This window comes from Neodiprion lecontei, chromosome 2, assembly GCF_021901455.1.
Source record: "Neodiprion lecontei isolate iyNeoLeco1 chromosome 2, iyNeoLeco1.1, whole genome shotgun sequence".
Classification (NCBI taxonomy): domain Eukaryota; kingdom Metazoa; phylum Arthropoda; class Insecta; order Hymenoptera; family Diprionidae; genus Neodiprion; species Neodiprion lecontei.
The window spans coordinates 12930504-12949304 of NC_060261.1; the positions used below are offsets into that span (position 1 = coordinate 12930504).

The 18801-nt window shown below is 36.0% G+C and overlaps 3 protein-coding genes across 5 annotated transcripts; 2 read left to right on the plus strand and 1 right to left on the minus strand.

The window, feature by feature from the left end:
- Positions 1-2: 2 nt before the first annotated feature.
- Positions 3-5697, plus strand: LOC107216547 (solute carrier family 66 member 2). 2 transcript variants are annotated; one of them, XM_046731055.1, is made up of 7 exons: positions 3-545; positions 624-760; positions 988-1171; positions 2004-2112; positions 3285-3407; positions 3522-3729; positions 3813-5697. In XM_046731055.1, the coding sequence occupies exons 1-7, from the start codon at positions 343-345 to the stop codon at positions 4073-4075; spliced, it is 1227 nt and encodes a 408-aa protein (XP_046587011.1). In that variant the 5' UTR covers positions 3-342; the 3' UTR covers positions 4076-5697. The 2 variants fall into 2 exon arrangements, with proteins under 2 accessions (XP_046587011.1, XP_015509258.2); XM_015653772.2 differs by having other exon boundaries at positions 4-545; positions 955-1171.
- Positions 5698-5820: 123 nt separating this feature from the next.
- LOC107216543 (lysine--tRNA ligase) lies at positions 5821-10886 on the plus strand. 2 transcript variants are annotated; one of them, XM_015653766.2, is made up of 8 exons: positions 5821-6011; positions 6555-6693; positions 8002-8448; positions 8526-8771; positions 9020-9442; positions 10070-10263; positions 10426-10588; positions 10661-10886. In XM_015653766.2, the coding sequence occupies exons 1-8, from the start codon at positions 5974-5976 to the stop codon at positions 10745-10747; spliced, it is 1737 nt and encodes a 578-aa protein (XP_015509252.1). In that variant the 5' UTR covers positions 5821-5973; the 3' UTR covers positions 10748-10886. The 2 variants fall into 2 exon arrangements, with proteins under 2 accessions (XP_015509252.1, XP_046587009.1); XM_046731053.1 differs by lacking the exon at positions 5821-6011 and adding an exon at positions 6126-6437.
- On the minus strand, positions 10685-16363 carry LOC107216544 (deubiquitinase OTUD6B). The gene is made up of 4 exons (XM_015653767.2): positions 16068-16363; positions 12480-12864; positions 12041-12260; positions 10685-11300 (listed from the first exon to the last, which is right to left on the minus strand). The coding sequence occupies exons 1-4, from the start codon at positions 16135-16137 to the stop codon at positions 11112-11114; spliced, it is 864 nt and encodes a 287-aa protein (XP_015509253.1). The 5' UTR covers positions 16138-16363; the 3' UTR covers positions 10685-11111.
- Between the last annotated feature and the right edge of the window lie 2438 nt (positions 16364-18801).

Sequence of the window (18801 nt, forward strand, 5' to 3'; positions counted from 1 at the left end):
ATCTCATGTATTGTGTATGCCACGTATACGCATTTATATGCCATCTACACACATGCTACACACCATTTAACAACCAAATTCATCCAGATTGTTTGTATACAAGAAATATGAATCACCAAACCCTATCATATAGTATATAAATTGAAAGATTACATAGTTTACTATTGATATATGAATTTCACATGAAGTATCTTTGAAAGTTAGGCCTATTCATCTTTACAATAATTTATTATCATGATGTTCCTATAAGGAATAAAATTTCCTATTATCAACATAACCTCAAGAAGATTGATAATTTCTCGAACGTTCAGAATCACCAGTATTTTACAGAGTTCAGTAAAAATGGGTGACATTTTTGAAGGCTATGAAGAATTAAGCATCACAAAGCTGGCTAGCTACGTTGCTTCTGGAGCGATGATATTTGGTGGTGTTGTGCCATACATTCCTCAGTATCGAGAGATTAAACGTAAAGAGGATTCTGAAGGGTTTTCACTCTATGTATGTCTCGCGTTGCTTATTGCCAATACTTTACGCATCTTATTCTGGTTAGTATCTGTCGCTAAGACTTGATACCAACATACTCGTATTATTCATTTTACTTCTTTCATTCTTTATATTGTCAGGTTTGGAAAGCATTTCGAAACTCCTCTTTTACTTCAAAGCATACTGATGAATATAACCATGTTAGTCATGATAAAACTATGCATTAGCGTAAAGAACAAAAACCAGATCATCAAAGCAAAGGAGAGAGTCTTCACAGGTATGTGTAAATCGAAAATAAATGAATATATTTACATATTTGCAATTATTGTATTCATATATGTACAATTTTTGTGCTATTGAAGGATTGATTGAAATTCTTACACATCTTTATATCGATATACATATTTATTTACACAATCTAAACAAAGCATAGTTATAGGTAACTCACTTAAAAACAGATAATTTGAATAGATTTGGACATTAAATTCTTTTGGCAATGGACAGACTTTCAATCCTACCTGGATTTTATACTGCTATTTGGAGCAGTGGGTGCTGTGATCACGTATCTTTTTGTGGATGTGTTAATATTTGTTGAGATGGTTGGACTGCTCGCAGTTCTAACAGAAGCAATGCTTGGTGTTCCTCAATTGCTTCACAACTTCCGTAATCAGTCAACGGATGGAATGAGGTGAGGCTTTGTATAATTGATTCTTTCTTATAAACAACCAACACATACACAACAAACCATAGGCTTTCTTCGATATTTTCTGCTTGTCCTTGAAATAATGATGCAAAACAATTGCGTATTCATCTCCATATGTTTGAGTATTTGACATGTTTTATTTTATATGCTGGAAGTATGTATATTAGGGTTTTCCGAAATTTTTTTTTCTCCTACCTCAAAACTTGTTATATTTAGCAAATTGAAAATTGTTATAAGTGGTTATTACTTAAGGCCAATTTCAAAATGCTTGTCTTGGAATTTGAAGCTTTCCTATTTAAGTAACATGGGAAAGATGTTACTTCTGTTTTATGATGTTACCACCGAACTTGACTACGTTTGAAATTTGTAATTTGAATTTTTACGGTAAAGGGAATAATTTATCTAGTACAGACATGTATAAACGAAATTAAACAAAAATCCTTTTAGATTTAAAACTTTTGAACCGTTTGAGCTGCTGATTTCGCTCAATGGACTCTTTCGCAGAGAATTTAATTTGCTATAAAACGCTGCCAGGATCAATTCTGTACAATTAAATGTGCCTCAGTGGTAACAATTTAAAAGAAAACAACTCCTTCTCTGTGTAAGGTTAATGAGAACCTTTGAATTTCGAGAACGACCTTTTAAAATTGAATTTAAGAGATATTCTCCAGTTAGGTATTTTTTTTCCTTTTTACTGTGTAAAAACCGTTTTTAGTTTCAGGTCAAAAATAAAATATTGCTTCCAAACGATATACCCGTAAAAATTTACATCGCTGGTGTCTTTCTGTTTTATCTAACGCATTGATTATGTTCCCAGTATTACAATGGTGGCCATGTGGACCATGGGCGACACGTTCAAAACATGCTACTTCATTGCGCGCGAAGCTCCTGTGCAATTTGGAATATGTGGAGCTCTTCAAGTGATGGTAGACCTTTCCATTCTTAGTCAAGTGTATTTGTATAGAGATTCAACGATTTCCAGTAAAACACAAACACGTTCTGATTAAATATCAGTAATACGTTTGCAATTTGTAAATAACTACAGACTACAAGAATAATTTTTTACATCTACCTTTGTAAATAATATATATTATAATATTATAATTTTATTATATATTATACGTTAAGATCCCATTAGTACAATTGCATATTTCCAATTTATTATAAATATTATCGATACATAATCACATAATCATTCATGTAATCGGTTCATCTTTTACTATGTAAATACTTATGTATATCTGATTAACATGCAATTAAGAATTCCAACATGGCGCCGAGACTGGCAAACAGTTAACCGTTTTAAATTAATTCAAGAAATTACAAGGCACAAAAAACGTCGTGCAAACTGTTGAACTTTCGTTTTAAGACATTGAGTCGATGTGAATTAAACTATACAGTAAAAAATACTTTTATTGTTAGGTAGATTCGAGCGGAAAAAATGAACACTGCATGCGACACCCAGCGCCATCTTCAGATTAGAAAAATTAAGGGGACAGCTTTCTAGCCTCGTGTGTACTTTATTTTCCACAGTTTACGACAGTTGCCTAAGCAACCAGAAGCGGCAACATGCCGGTGGTTGATATATTTTCCGAGTGCGTGCAATATAAATATAAATCAAATTTACGCTCTCGCGGAACGCTCGTTGTTCTACTTGTTACATTGTCAATACTATTAATTCCAATTATTGTAATTCATTTGACAGGAGGCGAGTTTCCAACTTTAAGCAATACTTGTGTGCAATTGTAAATTGAATTCCATTAATTGTTTACCCAACTTTGTCTATCGAATTCCAGGCTTTTCGGTCCGGAATTACGCGTACACAGAAAAACCGAATATAATATTTACACGTAAATATTTATTGATAGCCGAGAGTAACGACGATGTCGGCCCAATTATTTGTTCTACTTTTCGTAGTTACAAGGGTAACAGCATTACGGACAGTTGTACAATAACAAAGGTGGCACATTATTATTAATAAATTATTAATACATTAATCATTACTTTAAGTTGATACAGGTGTGATCTTCCAGTATTGTAAATATGAACAGTGTCAATATTGTTTCATTTATTCAATATTGTTATTTTGAACGTTCAGGTAAAGGAATTTGACTACAATAACGATGGGCTAAACGATGCTTTGAAATTCGAATTGTGTTTCTTTGCAAAAATCCCGATAAATTCCGTCAGGCTTTTACTATTCTTCAACTACGAGTTGAGGGTTTGTTTACTTACCATTAAATTTATTTAGATATACATAATCATCACATGAATGATATAAAAATAATCTGACAGTGACAAAATGAAATTACATTTTATTACTTATGAATTTTAGGAGAGAAATAAACTGGCAATGGAAACAATGGCTGCTCTTCAATACACAATACCTACAAATGTTCAGAGAATCTCGATCGTTGGTGATTTGCGATTGGATCAGAAAATTCTATTGCACAATCAGGGCATCCATGATATTTACAATTATTCTACAGATATAAATGATTTTACACTGTTCGAATTGCTCACAGAAAATGCAAGAAGGAAATGTAAGTTGAACTGATCATTGGATTATAATTTGAAATTTACAGAAAATTATTATTAATATTTGAATATTGTATTTGAATTTAAGTCGCGATTCAAATTGCAAATGACAAATTGACGTGGGAGAGAGGATTTTCCGTCGAAAAAGAAACTGTCGTACAAACGGAAATATTTTATTCCGAGGAAATGATTCACTATCGGCCTGGACTATGGGAAGAATTGAAGTGGACATGGATTCAATACTTCGCAATTTTTTTCCTCTTTGCTTCCATAGGAAAATATATAATTAAGATTATATTCGTTAAGGGGTATGTTCGTAGTTATGTTATTCCACCATGGAAAGAGAAGTGAATGTGAGATTAATAAACAATGTGACAACATGTACGTAAAATTAGATACCTGTATAAATCAATGATTACGAATGTTGTACATGCATACTGATCTAATGTTGCGTGGTAAAATGTTCTGATAAACATCGATAATCACGTACTATGTACTATACCTGAATTACAAGACATGGCATGGATCATGTAAGAGAAAATTTTGCAGCTGTTGGTTCCACGATATTCTAGTTATCGTTTTGGAAAGCCGGAAGCCTTTTTTCCAACTAGTAAAACATGTTCCTCAAAATAAATTCTGAGATTAAAAATATTTTTTTGATTATTGTGCAAAGTTTTAGATGGTTTAAGGATTGTTAGAATGAAGACATGCAGACATATCGACGTAGTTTCGCTAGAATAAACGGTTGCGGGTAGTCCGAAATCTCTAACATTATAACTCTTCGAAAGTTACTGCAGAAAAACGGACAAATTTCATTGCATTTTTGCTGCTTTTGATGCTGCGATATTCTGGTTGCCTTATGTATTTGAATTTGTGAGGGTACATTTCATAGAAAAAGTTCATGGAAATCGAGACAAAAATTCTGAGACAAAATATTTTTCGTCCCCAAAAACCGCAGCGACATTCACTCCTTTGAATTTTCATAAATAAACCTGGCTGATTTTGAAAGATTCGTTCAGATGCTGTATAGACGTCATTTCGAGAGAAATAATGATTGCACGTAGTCGACTTACAATTAGTCTAAAGTCGTGTTTGGTGACTAAAGGTCGTTGGATATCGCGCCATCGTAGTTTCTCGAAATCGCCGTGCTCTATCGACTGGTGGCAGCACTGGTGTTTGATTTTCGCGGATGAGCAGACGCGTACGCGAATTTGTACCAGTCATCAGAACGACTCGCTTCGGAAAACATGTTCACGATGACGCCTAAGGCCAATACACATCTAACGTAACGAGGTTGACGAAAACAGTTCTTGTCATAGAGATCGAGAGAACGGCAACGGCTCAAGATTCTCCGATCCTTTGACAGTGAACTTCTGACCGAGGGGACGACGACGGCTCAAGATCGCCCGGTACAGAACACGAAAATAACGCAAAAACCAACGTATCATATACGCGAGATTGCTATGGTGTGATTCAAACGGGCGACGTACGTTTCATTAAGCCGATCTGATATCATGTAATGATAGGATGTACACATAACGATAATACATGTAAAATAAGACGTTATATTGTCATGGGTTTTTATGCCTCAGGCTTTTCCCATATGAGCTAATAAATGATATTACGATTTGACAGCTCAATCATTCTGAGTTATCATTCAAAGTCATAATAGACCTAGAACTCCCATCCCAGATCATTGAAACCAATACGAAAATCCGAAGTAACTTCGAATTGAAGAAGCTTCGACCATGCAAGTCGCTTGCCAAGGATTGATGTGCAATTAGTGGTGTAAACAAACCCAAGACGGAGAAATAGCTAAGATATACCTATGATATCAGATAATCGCTTGTTCGACAAAAAGCTACTGCCTCAAAAGTAAAAAAATTAGCATTTGCATGAATGTCAAAAATTTTCATTTATGAAATGGAATACAAAAACTCGAAATTTAAACATTGAGGGAGAGCGACGAATCATATAAACCGTGATCCCGCTAATGCGAGCGACATCGAAACTAGACTATTTTAAACAGTACTGTGGAAGTCAAACTGGATTGTCACCTATCCGCGACTTGATTACAAATGTGTATGCCAGTGTTATTAGTTGATAGTTTTGTATTGGAAAAATGTAAAGACTAGAAAGTGGTGAAAAATTCGAAGAAATTGACGAAAATCACAAAAATGACAGACCTCCTCCAAAGTACAAGGCTGCCAACGTAGTAACGCGAGACCCTTTCTCAAAACGTTACCAGCATGGCCGATACTACCGACGGTGAAAAAGTTTCAAAAAAGTGAGTAATTTTGTAAGTTTTTTGTTAACAATTCTACCAGGATGATTTTCATTTCCCAGAAAACGCGTGACCATATATTCACTCAGTTTAGTCACGGGACTCTTGATAATAACCTGAAATAAACGCGTGCCGTCCGTCGCTCTAGGCTCCCACGTTGTCAATCACGATCTCCTGTGTTTTGACATGTTAATCTTGTATTAATTATCAGACTGTACCGTTTTCGATCTCGTACATGAACGTAATTATATTGACAGTTTGAATGGTGTCAAATTGTGTCTAGGTTAGGAACTTCCACGGTATATTCATCATGCTTCGTATCCTAACCAACAAATGCTCTCGCAATATTGGCTCTTCTCTCACAGAACTTTCCTTGTTAAGCCTAGATTCAGTATTTCGACGAATATCCATCCAACAACCTCTTTCGAGGTGGGTAATTGAAATTGAACTTTAGGTCTCATTTCCCACTTAAAAACAAATCAAAAATCATGGGGCCGAACATAACATAACCTAAATTAACCTAACAATCATTTCTGTCCACCTCAGCGAGCTGAAAAGACGTCTAAAGGCCGAACAGAAGGCTAAAGAAAAAGCTGAAAAAGAGACGGCAGCGGCTGAGGTCAAAGCGGCATCCGTTAAGGATAAGAAACCATCCCTAAAGGAAGAGGAGGAAATTAGCCCAAATGTAAGTTAATTACGAAGTTTTCACTTTCAACTGATTGTCATTTTTTAAAAAATTACTTGTCATGTGTTCTTTAATCGATCAAGATCTTTGACTCAAATTATAAATACCCATAATTATTTTTAAATGTTTTACAAAATATTTTTTAGCCTAAATATAATGTTTGTGTAACTGTTGAACCTAGTAACTTGAGGTTTCAGAAAGGTTCATAGACCTTTATAGGTATGGATATATAATATCGTAACATTCCCTTAAAAATGTAACTGAAAAAGATTTATGTGGCATAGTTTCTACAGGTATTCAAAACATTGTTTTTGTCTGTATTTATAGAGATTGTATATCAAGTACTGCGTGAGTTGCAATTATTTTATTCTTTAGATTTAACTCAGTAAAATCATGATAATAAATTCTAATATATTAAGGGCAATACTATATAAATATAATAATACTGACCACTTAATTATATCACATTGATGTTCTAAACATTTCTTTTCGAAAACACTACACTGAAAACATTTTCTTGAAAATATTTGTACGATTTTTGTAACCTCCCTTGTGTGGTCTAGGTACAAAGAATTTCTAAGATCCAAGGTCATAACGTGACGGCCATATTTACCTACCTTAAAAAAAAAAAAGCTATTCATATTGGTGCTAAAATTTTGCATAATTCGTACATCTTTTGTTTTACATTACAAAATATATCATCGATGAACTAAGAACAATTCAGAAGTTGTAATCTGCCTTATGTTTTTTCCAAACTTCCATCTGAATATGCACACAAATTTTTAGATTTGTATATTGACTCTTATGAGAGGTAATCCACTATTAACATTTGCATATTCAATAAATGAGCAATTACACATGAAAAAAATCATCATGTTAGTGGGTATGGGTAAAACTTCCGATTTCTCAAAGTTTAAATATAATGAAATTTGTTTCCAGCAGTAAGTAAGTAAAAGTGTGCCCCTGATGCAACAGTGCATTTTCAGAAAAAAATTATATTTCCAATTCTAATTTTGCTCACATCATTTCTATTGTATAGTAGTGATGTTTCATTCATGTTCACAATATTTGGTGCAAATAACATTGCTCTATATTTGAAAAATCGTCACTTTTCTTTATTTAACTTTTAATTCAGAGGGTGCGGTCCATTTGTCTTCAACATTACTTAGTTCGACCTTTCAACAATTTGATGTGGTTTTAAGTGAGTTATCTTTTCCGTTATATGCTTTAGAATCGGTTTTTAGTCAGTCTTTTAAGACCATTTCTCCACAGTTTCTGATAGTCTTGTTTCTTTATTTTTTCTACTAGGAATATTTCAAGTTGCGAACACAGGCAGTTAGCCAGCTTAAGGCAGCTGGGCAGCATCCTTATCCGCATAAGTTCCATGTTTCGACATCCTTGGAAATATTCATAGAGAGCTTTAGTCACATTAAGGAAGGTGAGGTCCTAGAGAATGAAACTCATAGCATTGCGGGTCGTGTTCACGCTATTCGTGAGTCGGGGGCAAAGCTGATCTTCTATGATCTGCGAGGCGAGGGTGTAAAAATCCAGGTGATGGCCAATGCGAGGCACTACGAGGATGAGGAGAAATTCTTCTCCGATACAGCTAAGATAAGGAGGGGCGACATAATCGGAATCGTCGGTAATCCGGGAAAAACAAAAAAGGGAGAGTTCTCGATCATGCCGAGAAGCATAACTCTGCTCAGTCCGTGTTTGCATATGCTACCCCATCTCCACTTCGGCCTTAAAGACAAGGTAGATAATTTTACTAACTGTTTTACAATAGTTTCTATGGTTATCCTCAAGATTTTAAACGAAATTTTACCTACCAGGAAACGAGATTCCGTCAACGATATCTAGATCTTATTTTGAACAATAAGGTCAGGCAGGTCTTTCACGTTCGCGCAAAAATAATCGCCTATGTACGCCGATTCCTTGATAACATTGGATTCCTAGAAGTTGAAACACCCATGATGAACATGATAGCAGGCGGTGCAACTGCTAAACCATTCATTACACATCACAACGATCTCAACATGGATCTCTTCATGCGAGTCGCTCCTGAACTTTACCACAAAGTATGTACAACCCAGATGTTCTATCTCTCGAAAACGAATACATACTCAATTCGCAGGAGAAACGATTTGTATTTATCGAACTTCACAGAAAGTTACATGTAGCCATTTTTCTGGGAGAAATCAACTGAGATTTTTATCATGTTCCCCAACACTCCAATTCATTGTTTTAGTTTATTATTGCAAAAACAAAACCTAACTAACTTCTTTTCAGTGTAATATGCAGTAAAAAAAATATCGTTTTCACCCAGATGCTCGTTGTTGGGGGAATAGATCGAGTTTACGAGATAGGAAGACAGTTCAGAAATGAGGGAATAGACATGACCCACAACCCAGAGTTCACGACGTGTGAATTTTACATGGCATATGCGGACTACAACGATCTGATGACAATAACCGAAGACATGTTGTCTGGCATGGTGAAGAGCATTCACGGGACGTATAAGGTAGTTTTTCACCCTGACGGCCCAGATACCGAAGGAGTGGAAATCGACTTCACACCTCCTTTCAAGCGGATCCCAATGCTCAAAACACTTGAAACAATGTTGAACGTCAAGCTGCCCGAACCCGATAAATTGAACACGCCTGAAGCTGCAAAATTTCTCAGCGATTTGTGCGAAAAACACAATGTTGAGTGTCCTCCACCGCGGACTACTGCCAGGCTTCTAGACAAGGTGAGTTTAGGTGTTTGAAACACGGCATTGACTTTCCCAAAAACTTGGAATCTCCTTGGAATTTCACAACAAATTGTATTGTTTTCATTTTGGTTCCCAAGACCCTTGAAATGGTAAAAGTTCGGAATATACTTCTTAAATTTTTTTTATTTCTTAGATAAAACACTAACCGTCAGCTGCATAAATATTATGTTATTAGCCAACCTTAGTAGCATCGCGCTAACGTACAAAACTATCGAAGGGGGGGACTTTGGTTCAAATTCCCAGTGTGTCGAAGAAGGTTTGAGTAGCAACTTGCAAAAATTGTAATGCGAGTTACATTATTCGGGCTATGAATCGGCAAAGTGAAGTTTCAACTCGGTCCGCCTACACTTGGGCAAACTTTTTTTCTGCAATTTTTCATGCTCTCTATGAGAATGTAGGTGTTTCTATTGAACAAATTAAGGTGGCTGCAGAAGCATAGTGATGATTACTGACCACTTCCTTTCATACCCCACACAAACTATAGCTTCTAGGGGCAATGATTATTACTATTATTATTATTATCATTATTATAACATTTAATACAAATCTAATCACTCATCAGAATAAAATCACTTTCTTTCATGTCCGAATAACCCTTTACAGCTTGTTGGTGAGTTCATAGAGGAAACATGTGTTGATCCAACATTTATTTTGGACCACCCCCAAATCATGTCACCATTGGCAAAGTGGCACAGATCAGCAAAAGGACTAACCGAGAGGTTCGAGCTTTTCGTTATGAAAAAAGAAGTCTGCAATGCTTATACAGAGTTGAACGATCCGCTTGTTCAGAGAGAAAGGTAATATCTGGAACTTTCTCTACGGTCTTCTAATTCATCGTGTCATTTTTAATCTACAAAACCTTGAAATTAACCCAAATCTTTTAAATCGAATCCCTATTCCAGAAAATATAAAATACACCTACTTCTGAAAGTTTAGTACTATCTGTAAATTGTTCTCAGATTTGAGCAACAGGCAAGCGACAAAGCAGCAGGAGATGACGAGGCGCAGTTAGTTGATGAAAACTTCTGCACTGCTTTGGAATACGGCTTACCCCCAACGGCTGGATGGGGACTCGGAATTGACAGACTCACAATGTTCCTCACGGACTCTAATAACATCAAGGTACCGTATTCTCTGAGTTACCCATACTTGAAAAGACTGAGTAAGTTTAATAACAACCTGTTTCTTCTACAGGAGGTATTATTTTTCCCTGCTATGAAACCAGACGACCCAAACAAAAACCGAGAGACGAATCAGGAAGCTGAAAACAAAAGTGATTAACATCTAGGGTCGATATAAAGAATAGTGACTTTATCTAAAATCGAGTGTTACCGGTGACTATTTACGAGCATCATCTCAATTTTAAATCATCATTCTTTTGATTGCAAATAAAGAATCAAACTCGTATTATTGGGATAAATATTTTCTTTTAATCGATTGAATCCATTTATGGAACAGAATACACCAGTGAGACTTAAGTCATAACAACGAAAACTGATTCAATTTCAGATTCCGAATGCTTGAATAAATGATGTTAAATGATTCATCATTAGTTTGTTCACAAATTTTTTTTTCATTCGTCACTGCGCAAAAAATTTCATGACAATTGTGATGAATGATTGAGGAAATTAACTCGATACGTCGATCAACTTTCTTCGTTTATGGCAAATTTCGTTACAGAATTATAGTGAGCACCGAGTCCGTACATGTGCCGGTGATAAGTCAAGGTGACCTTTTTTCCTTCGTCCTTATATTCCTCGCCTATAACATACGGGGCTCCAGTTGCTTGTATCACTTCAATCGGACACTTCAGAACTTGGGAGAGAACTTGTAGCTGTTAAAATGAAGCATTCAAGCCATCAGTATCGCTTTTATGAGCAAATTATTCAGCATATCTATAAGTGTGTTTCATTTAAAAGCAAAATTTTGTCCCACCTTTACCTGAAAAATTTATAGCACATAACAAAACAAATATTTCCCGGAAGGATGTATCTTAAATCCTATTTTAAAATGTCTTCTCGGAATTCGAAGTTATCTCATTTAAACTTCGTCGGAAAAATGTAATTTTTTAAAAACTTGTCGTTCAAAATCAGTCACACTTATACTGACTTGATCCTGGATTTTGTAAAGAATTAAATTCCTTACAAAATTGTAATTTCCACCAACGACGTTTCAAGCTAAATTTTTTCATAATATGCAATTTTGTGGTTTATAATTTTTGAACCATAAGGACTACCAATTTTTCTCAAGGGACACATTTAGAAAATTTCAATTATCACAAAATGCTTCCAGGATCGTGTTCGTATCACCAAATGAATATAAGTAGTAGCAACTTAAGAAATGACACCGTCTCTATGTTATTTAAATAGGCAAACTTTCAATTCAATAAGTGGTCTTTCGAAATTGGATTCAAAATGTTCTTTCACAAGGATTATTGTTTGCTATAGACAAGCCTTACAACTAGACGAAAAAAAAAGTTGCTTTCAAATAAAACTGTAATTTCTACTCAAAAGTGAGAAAAAAATTTACTGAACATTCAAATATGACTAAATTTATTCCAGTACTATTTAATACCTCAACAGCACCGCCCCATGCAGTTGTCCCTGCAACATCGTCGCAATACTTTGTGTATTGTTCAGGAGATAAGGTTTCTTCTGATTCAGCATTGTGTAAAAATGGTACAAAGTCGTTCATATTGGCTTTGAGGTACTCCGAAGTTTTCACCCTAAGAGTCTTGAAGCCCAATGGGATATCTCCTATTTCTCTTAGCTGATGAGAAACCGCGTTGTACAAACTGAAAGTGAAGTTTATGACCATTCTAATGATGATTGTAGCTTGACACAAGTTCAAGTAATCTCATTAAAAAAACTTATCAGAATTCTGGAATATAAAATAATTCGTTGCACAATTTCAACTGCTGTCCAAGAACGTGGTACTTCAGATCAATGAACAGGAAAAAGCGTCCATAATTCTTTTTTTTCGACATAGGAACAATCCATGAGTAAGAATTTACCAATGGCCATCGCTGGGAATTTCATGAATCCGGAGGTGACGTTCTTGGAGTATTTTTATTATGGCTTGTGTCTCGACGTTTCTTTTCCCATTAACATTTTCTGCCTCCTGCTCAATGATCCTCTGATATCTTTCCTTTTCTGCATTGCTTTTCTTGTCTCTTCGCTTCTGCGCTTTTGATATACGTTGTTGCGTCTGTTCTGGCTGGTTATCATCGGCTGAGAAATGTTCGTTCTCAACTGGGGCTTCTTTCAATCTTGAGTTTATTATCTCTTGCTCCTGCTTTTTATCCAGATCGATCTCCAGCTGTGCTATTTCCTCAGTTATTTCTTTTTTCCGTTTTTTATCACCCTTGCAGATAGATTTTTTCAAATTCTGTATTTGAGCTGGTCAAAACCGAATAAGAATAATAAAATTAATAGTAATATTAAGAATAGTTATCTAAATTAGAAACAACTTGTGTAATTTGTTACATCTTTTGCCTCATCTTAAATTTTTTTATATTGATTGATGGTTCATTACAGTAAATTTATCATTAATCATGAATATTGTAAACCTTTATAAATAATGAACAGTAATCTTAAGGGGGTATTTTAGTCTTAAACAAAGATTTTTGACCTGTTTTCAGGAATTTTTTATGCCGAACTGATAAATATTTTGCCACATATTTTTTATAGTCATTTATTGATATTTAGAGGTACTCTGTAAATATTTTTATTTAAAAATTATGTTGATTACGGCCGCTACTCCGTAACGCGTGGGAAGAGATAAAAAAAAACGGTACAGCGTGCTCTGCTTTTCTGAAACTGAAAAATCAAAAAGGGTAGCAATTAGTGAGTGTAACTATGGTTGGGACTAAAGAATACGAACGGAAATTGAAAGTTATTGAATGCCGGTCTCATAAAAATGAAGTTTTAATTTCAGATATTTTTTTTGTCTTTTAATAACAATAATTGTTCTGAATATAAATGAAGGTAATTAAAATAAATTATTTAATAAAATTTAAAATCATCAATATAAATAATTCTTCTTAGATTTATGGTTAATTAATTTTTTCAAAATTTTAAATAATGTAGTGAAATAATTTATAATTAATATATTTTTGTGTTTTCTTTAATTCATTCGATAGGCTGAAATGTTAATTGGATTGCGATGAAAATTCTTACTTGAAAAATAAAAATGGTTGCAAAAATTGTACATTTTTATAGAAATTTTCTATTTTCTACATCAATTCAATTTTAAGATACGAACCATTAATCGGCAATTCCTGAGCCATAAAGGGTTTCTTCTTGCTTCTGCATGTCATGGCATTTCTCAGTTCTGCATTTCTTGCCTGAGAGTAATCTGACCTTTTGTTTTTGCTAATAACACCTGTCTCTCAAATCAGCGAACCTGTTATTAGTCTCGTTATCGGCATACACTTTTGTTCGCTGACCAATAGCTATTCCCATGACAGAAAAAATATGTAGAGTACTGCTGGACTCTTTGTTAAAAATGGAAACTTCTAGGTAGGTGACAATTTCGATCGTGGCAAGTCCACAATATATGTCCTTTGGGCAAAAATCCAAATCAGTGAGTTCAGAGATACTTTACTATTTTGGATGTTCCCTCCCAAGCATCTTTCCAGTAAATTATCTGTCAGGTTGTCGTAAATCGATTCAACCACTTTTAGAACTTTGTTGTTCAAAGGTGGCCTATGCATAATCTTATCAAGGACTTGTTCAGCCTCTGCATTACGTAATATGTGGTACATTCGTCCATTATTTAATACCCATGTTGGCTTTCTTAGCATTGCAATCTTGTATTCATTCACTTCGACACGTGTCCCATACACTCTTCTTGATAAGGGTTTCATCGCCATATGGTTTGTCATCTGAAATGCCTCTGAAGGGCTTGTTGTCACTACCTCTGATATACGTTGTGTATTTGACACCATTCTTCTACATTGATCCTAGAAATATCATCTTCATTTGACTGGTGTGCCTGAGATTTATAAATCAGTTGTCTTTATGTTCCTCAGACCACTCATTATATGCATGCTATTCGTTAAATTTTTTTTGCATTCCACAGGTTACACCCTTGACAATAACTTGATTTGACAATTGCATCAAACACTTTTTTTTTATTGGATTTTCCAATGAGTGTAGAGGTTCCAAATGAAGAACTATAACCTTGTTTCTCCTAGGTTTCATCTTCATTGACAATGAATTCTCTGTCTGGATTTTAAGCTTCAGAATTTAGTATTCTCGCTTCTTCGATTATACTTTTTAGGGCATTATTAAAAACAGCTCTGGATGCGGTATGTAAATTTTTGAGATAGGTGTAATATATGTTGATGAAAGTAGATGTTGTAGAAAGTGCTTGTCCCAAGTTCATATGCCACAAAATAAATTTACACCTTGGTCAAGTCATAATAACTACAATGTAGTGACGATTCAACAATTTACCTCGTATAATTTGACAATAAATCGACATGAATTGATATGTTGTGGAGGGCAATCACAGTTAACTGTAATTTTGAAACCTAATCCACAGCCATGGGTTTGGTCAAAGTACAATTTTTTTTTTTAATATATTTTATACAAATAGGAACTGCCAGCAATTGGCTAAAAATAAAATCTGAAAAAGTACAGTATGCAAGATGCGTGCATCCTTAGTTTTTGTGATTTCTTCAACTTTACGGCTAATGCACCAGTGGAATTTGTTCATTGTTCCGTGCTACATCAATTCCGTGAAATTTCGTCTTCTTGGCTCGATCTGCGTAAAGGGCCTGATATTTTGTACTGCCCTGACCATTCTTTAGTGACTACACTCTGCCTGACAAGACAGAAATCAGCACTACAAACTGTCATTACCATGTGTCTGCTTAACTCGAAAGTAGAGAAAAATATAAACTTACTATAGGTCTTGCGCAGATTATGTAGGTACGTATGTGAACGTTGATTTAGGTTTTTGCTTCTATATCTGACCGTGTTGTCAAACCTTCCAAGATCCGAAAATTTGCAACAATTTCGAAAAACTCTATGGCGAAATATATACCTATACGCCACTTACAATAGACTTCCTGCAGAGAAGGAGCACACAGTTGTTTCCATGCTATGCAGTCGAGTTGTGAGAATTGTTATAGCATCACCAATTTTGAGAATTTCAAAAAAATTATTTGACCATTTATTCTTCAGAGCTTATACAGTAACACAGATACTACGCTCATTGACAGGCACGAGCAAAATAGGTTCTCTATGTAAATCAAGCAAACGTTAGGTAAAAGAAATAATAGCAGAAAAGTATATTTGATAAAATTGGTATAATCATATGTGCTCCCATGTTGAAATCCTTATAAAGAACGATTGTTTTTACAATGACAAAAATTGGCCAGTGGTTTGACTGAAGCAACCGACATGTAGACAAATGAATAACTCCGTATACAGCATACGGATATTAACGGTATCACCTGTGCCAGGAGTTTTAAGGGTTAAGAAAACAATTTCGTTGAAAAACGGTGAAAAGGTTTAGACTAGAATACCCCCTTAGATGAGATAAAGCGGTAAAGCATGTGATTCATGTATTCCAAGTCATATTTACATCATACCTTGGAGTTCTTTTCGTTCTTTTTTATGTTTCAGAGACAATGCTTCTCCATTTATCACTTCGTCAGCCATTGTAATCTATGGGAAAATCTTGAAAAATGTTGAGTCCAAATTTCTCAGCCTTCACTAATCGGAATTTACCTCACTCACGACCAAAGTTGAAAACACAGATGATGCATGTCGAAGAATTTGGTGGAATCTGCAGTATTCTAATACCACGAAGTGGTAATACTGCCATAAGTTCGGCAGCACTCTTAAAGCATATACTACTGCAGGTAGCGACCCATGCCGTCAACTTCGAGAAAACTGTGTCCGTCGTGATGAGTAGGCGAGATATATATCGCTGGGTTACCCTGCATACTCCATCTCTCTCACTCTGCGTTTGATCGTCGGAAAGAAAACATATCGGCCAACTAGGTTGTAGAGAGACGAGGACTGGTTATGCGTCGCATGTATGCTCTATCTCACTCTTCCTCCGTACTTTTTTACCGCCACTAGTAGTATATACACTAGCACGCGCTTCTACAGGATTCTAGGGATATTCGGGATTTGTGGGTAATTCGCTTTGTGAACAGGCAACATGCCAGAAAAAATTGTTCCCCATCCAGCGCGGTACCATCGAGCTTATAGACATAACGGTAGCATCCCAAGGCTAGATTTTCACTCGCAGCAAAATTCTGTGGCAATATTTAGCGCTGTTTTTTTCTTCATTTTTGGAGCCAAAAATTTTTCGTCTCAGACTCGATTTGTGTAACCCTTTCCTGACTAATGAACCACCAGGAACTCAGAAAACGCAGCGAAAAAAGCGTGGGATCAACAGGTGAGAAATTACGAAGGAAAAAGCACCAGCTGAAATATGTTGAAAAGACGGGTCTCGTTTTTTGGCTGTAACTTTTGATCCGTTTATCGCAGCGTATTGGGACTGCGCCCAATCGATTTCTCTCGCAAAATGACGTCGGACTAGTGCATGGAAGTATTCATTCCGGCACTTTTCAAAATTGCGAAAATTTTTGAGAAAAATGCAAAGGGGTTAGCCTTACATTTTCTTCATTTTTGGAGCCGAAAATTTGTGGTCTCAGAATCGATTTAAATGACCCTCTCCCGACTAATTGGACCCCTAGGAACTCAGAAAACGCAGCGAAAAGAGCGTGGGATCAACAGGAGAGAAATTACGAAGGAAAAAGCACCAGCTGAAATATGTCGAAAACACAGGTCTCGTTTTTTGGCTGTAACTTTTGATCCGTTTATCGCAGCGTATTGGGATTGCGCACAATCGATTTCTCTCGCAAAATTACGTCGGAATGGTGCATGTAAGTATTCATTCCGGCACTTTTCAAAGTTGCGAAAATTTTTGAGAAAAATGCAAAGGGGTTAGCCTTACATTTTCTTCATTTTTGGGGCCGAAAATTTGTGGTCTCAGAATCGATTTAAATGACCCTCTCCCGACTAATTGGACCCCTAGGAACTCAGAAAACGCAGCGAAAAGAGCGTGGGATCAACAGGAGAGAAATTACGAAGGAAAACGCACCAGCTGAAATATGTCGAAAACACAGGTTCTTGTTTTTTGGCTGTAACTTTTGATCCGTTTATCGCAGCGTATTGGGACTGCGCCCAATAGGTTTCTCTCGCAAAATGACGTCGAAATAGTGTATGGAAGTATTCATTCCGGCACTTTTCAAAATTGCGAAAATTTTTGAGAAAAATGCAAAGGGGTTAGCCTTACATTTTCTTCATTTTTGAAGCCGAAAATTTGTGGTTTAAGATTCGATTTGAATGACCCTCTCCCAACTAATTGGACCCCTAGAAACTCAGAAAACGCAGCGAAAAGAGCGTGGGATCAACAGGAGAGAAATTACGAAGGAAAAAGCACCGGCTGAAATATGTCGAAAACACAGGTTCTTGTTTTTTGGCTGTAACTTTTGATCCGTTTATCGCAGCGTATTGGGACTGCGCCCAATAGGTTTCTCTCGCAAAATGACGTCGGAATAGTGCATGGAAGTATTCATTCCGGCACTTTTCAAAGTTGCGAAAATTTTTGAGAAAAATGCAAAGGGGTTAGCCTTACATTTTCTTCATTTTTGGGGCCGAAAATTTGTGGTTTCAGATTCGATTTAAATGACCCCCTCCCGACTAATTGGACCCCTAGGAACTCAGAAAACGCAGCGAAAAGAGCGTGGGATCAACAGGAGAGAAATTACGAAGGAAAAAGCACCAGCTGAAATATGTCGAAAACACAGGTCTCGTTTTTTGGCTGTAACTTTTGATCCGTTTATCGCAGCGTATTGGGATTGCGCACAATCGATTTCTCTCGCAAAATTACGTAGCAATGGTGCATGCAAGTATTCATTCCGGCACTTTGAAAGTTGCGAAAATTTTTGAGAAAAATGCAAAGGGGTTAGCCTTACATTTTCTTCATTTTTGGAGCCGAAAATTTGTGGTCTCAGAATCGATTTAAATGACCCTCTCCCGACTAATTGGACCCCTAGGAACTCAGAAAACGCAGCGAAAAGAGCGTGGGATCAACAGGAGAGAAATTACGAAGGAAAAAGCACCAGCTCAAATATGTCGAAAACACAGGTCTCGTTTTTTGGCTGTAACTTTTGATCCGTTTATCGCAGCGTATTGGGACTGCGCCCAATCGATTACTCTCGCAAAATGACGTCGGAATAGTGCATGGAAGTATTCATTCCGGCACTTTTCAAAATTGCGAGAATTTTTGAGAAAAATGCAAAGGGG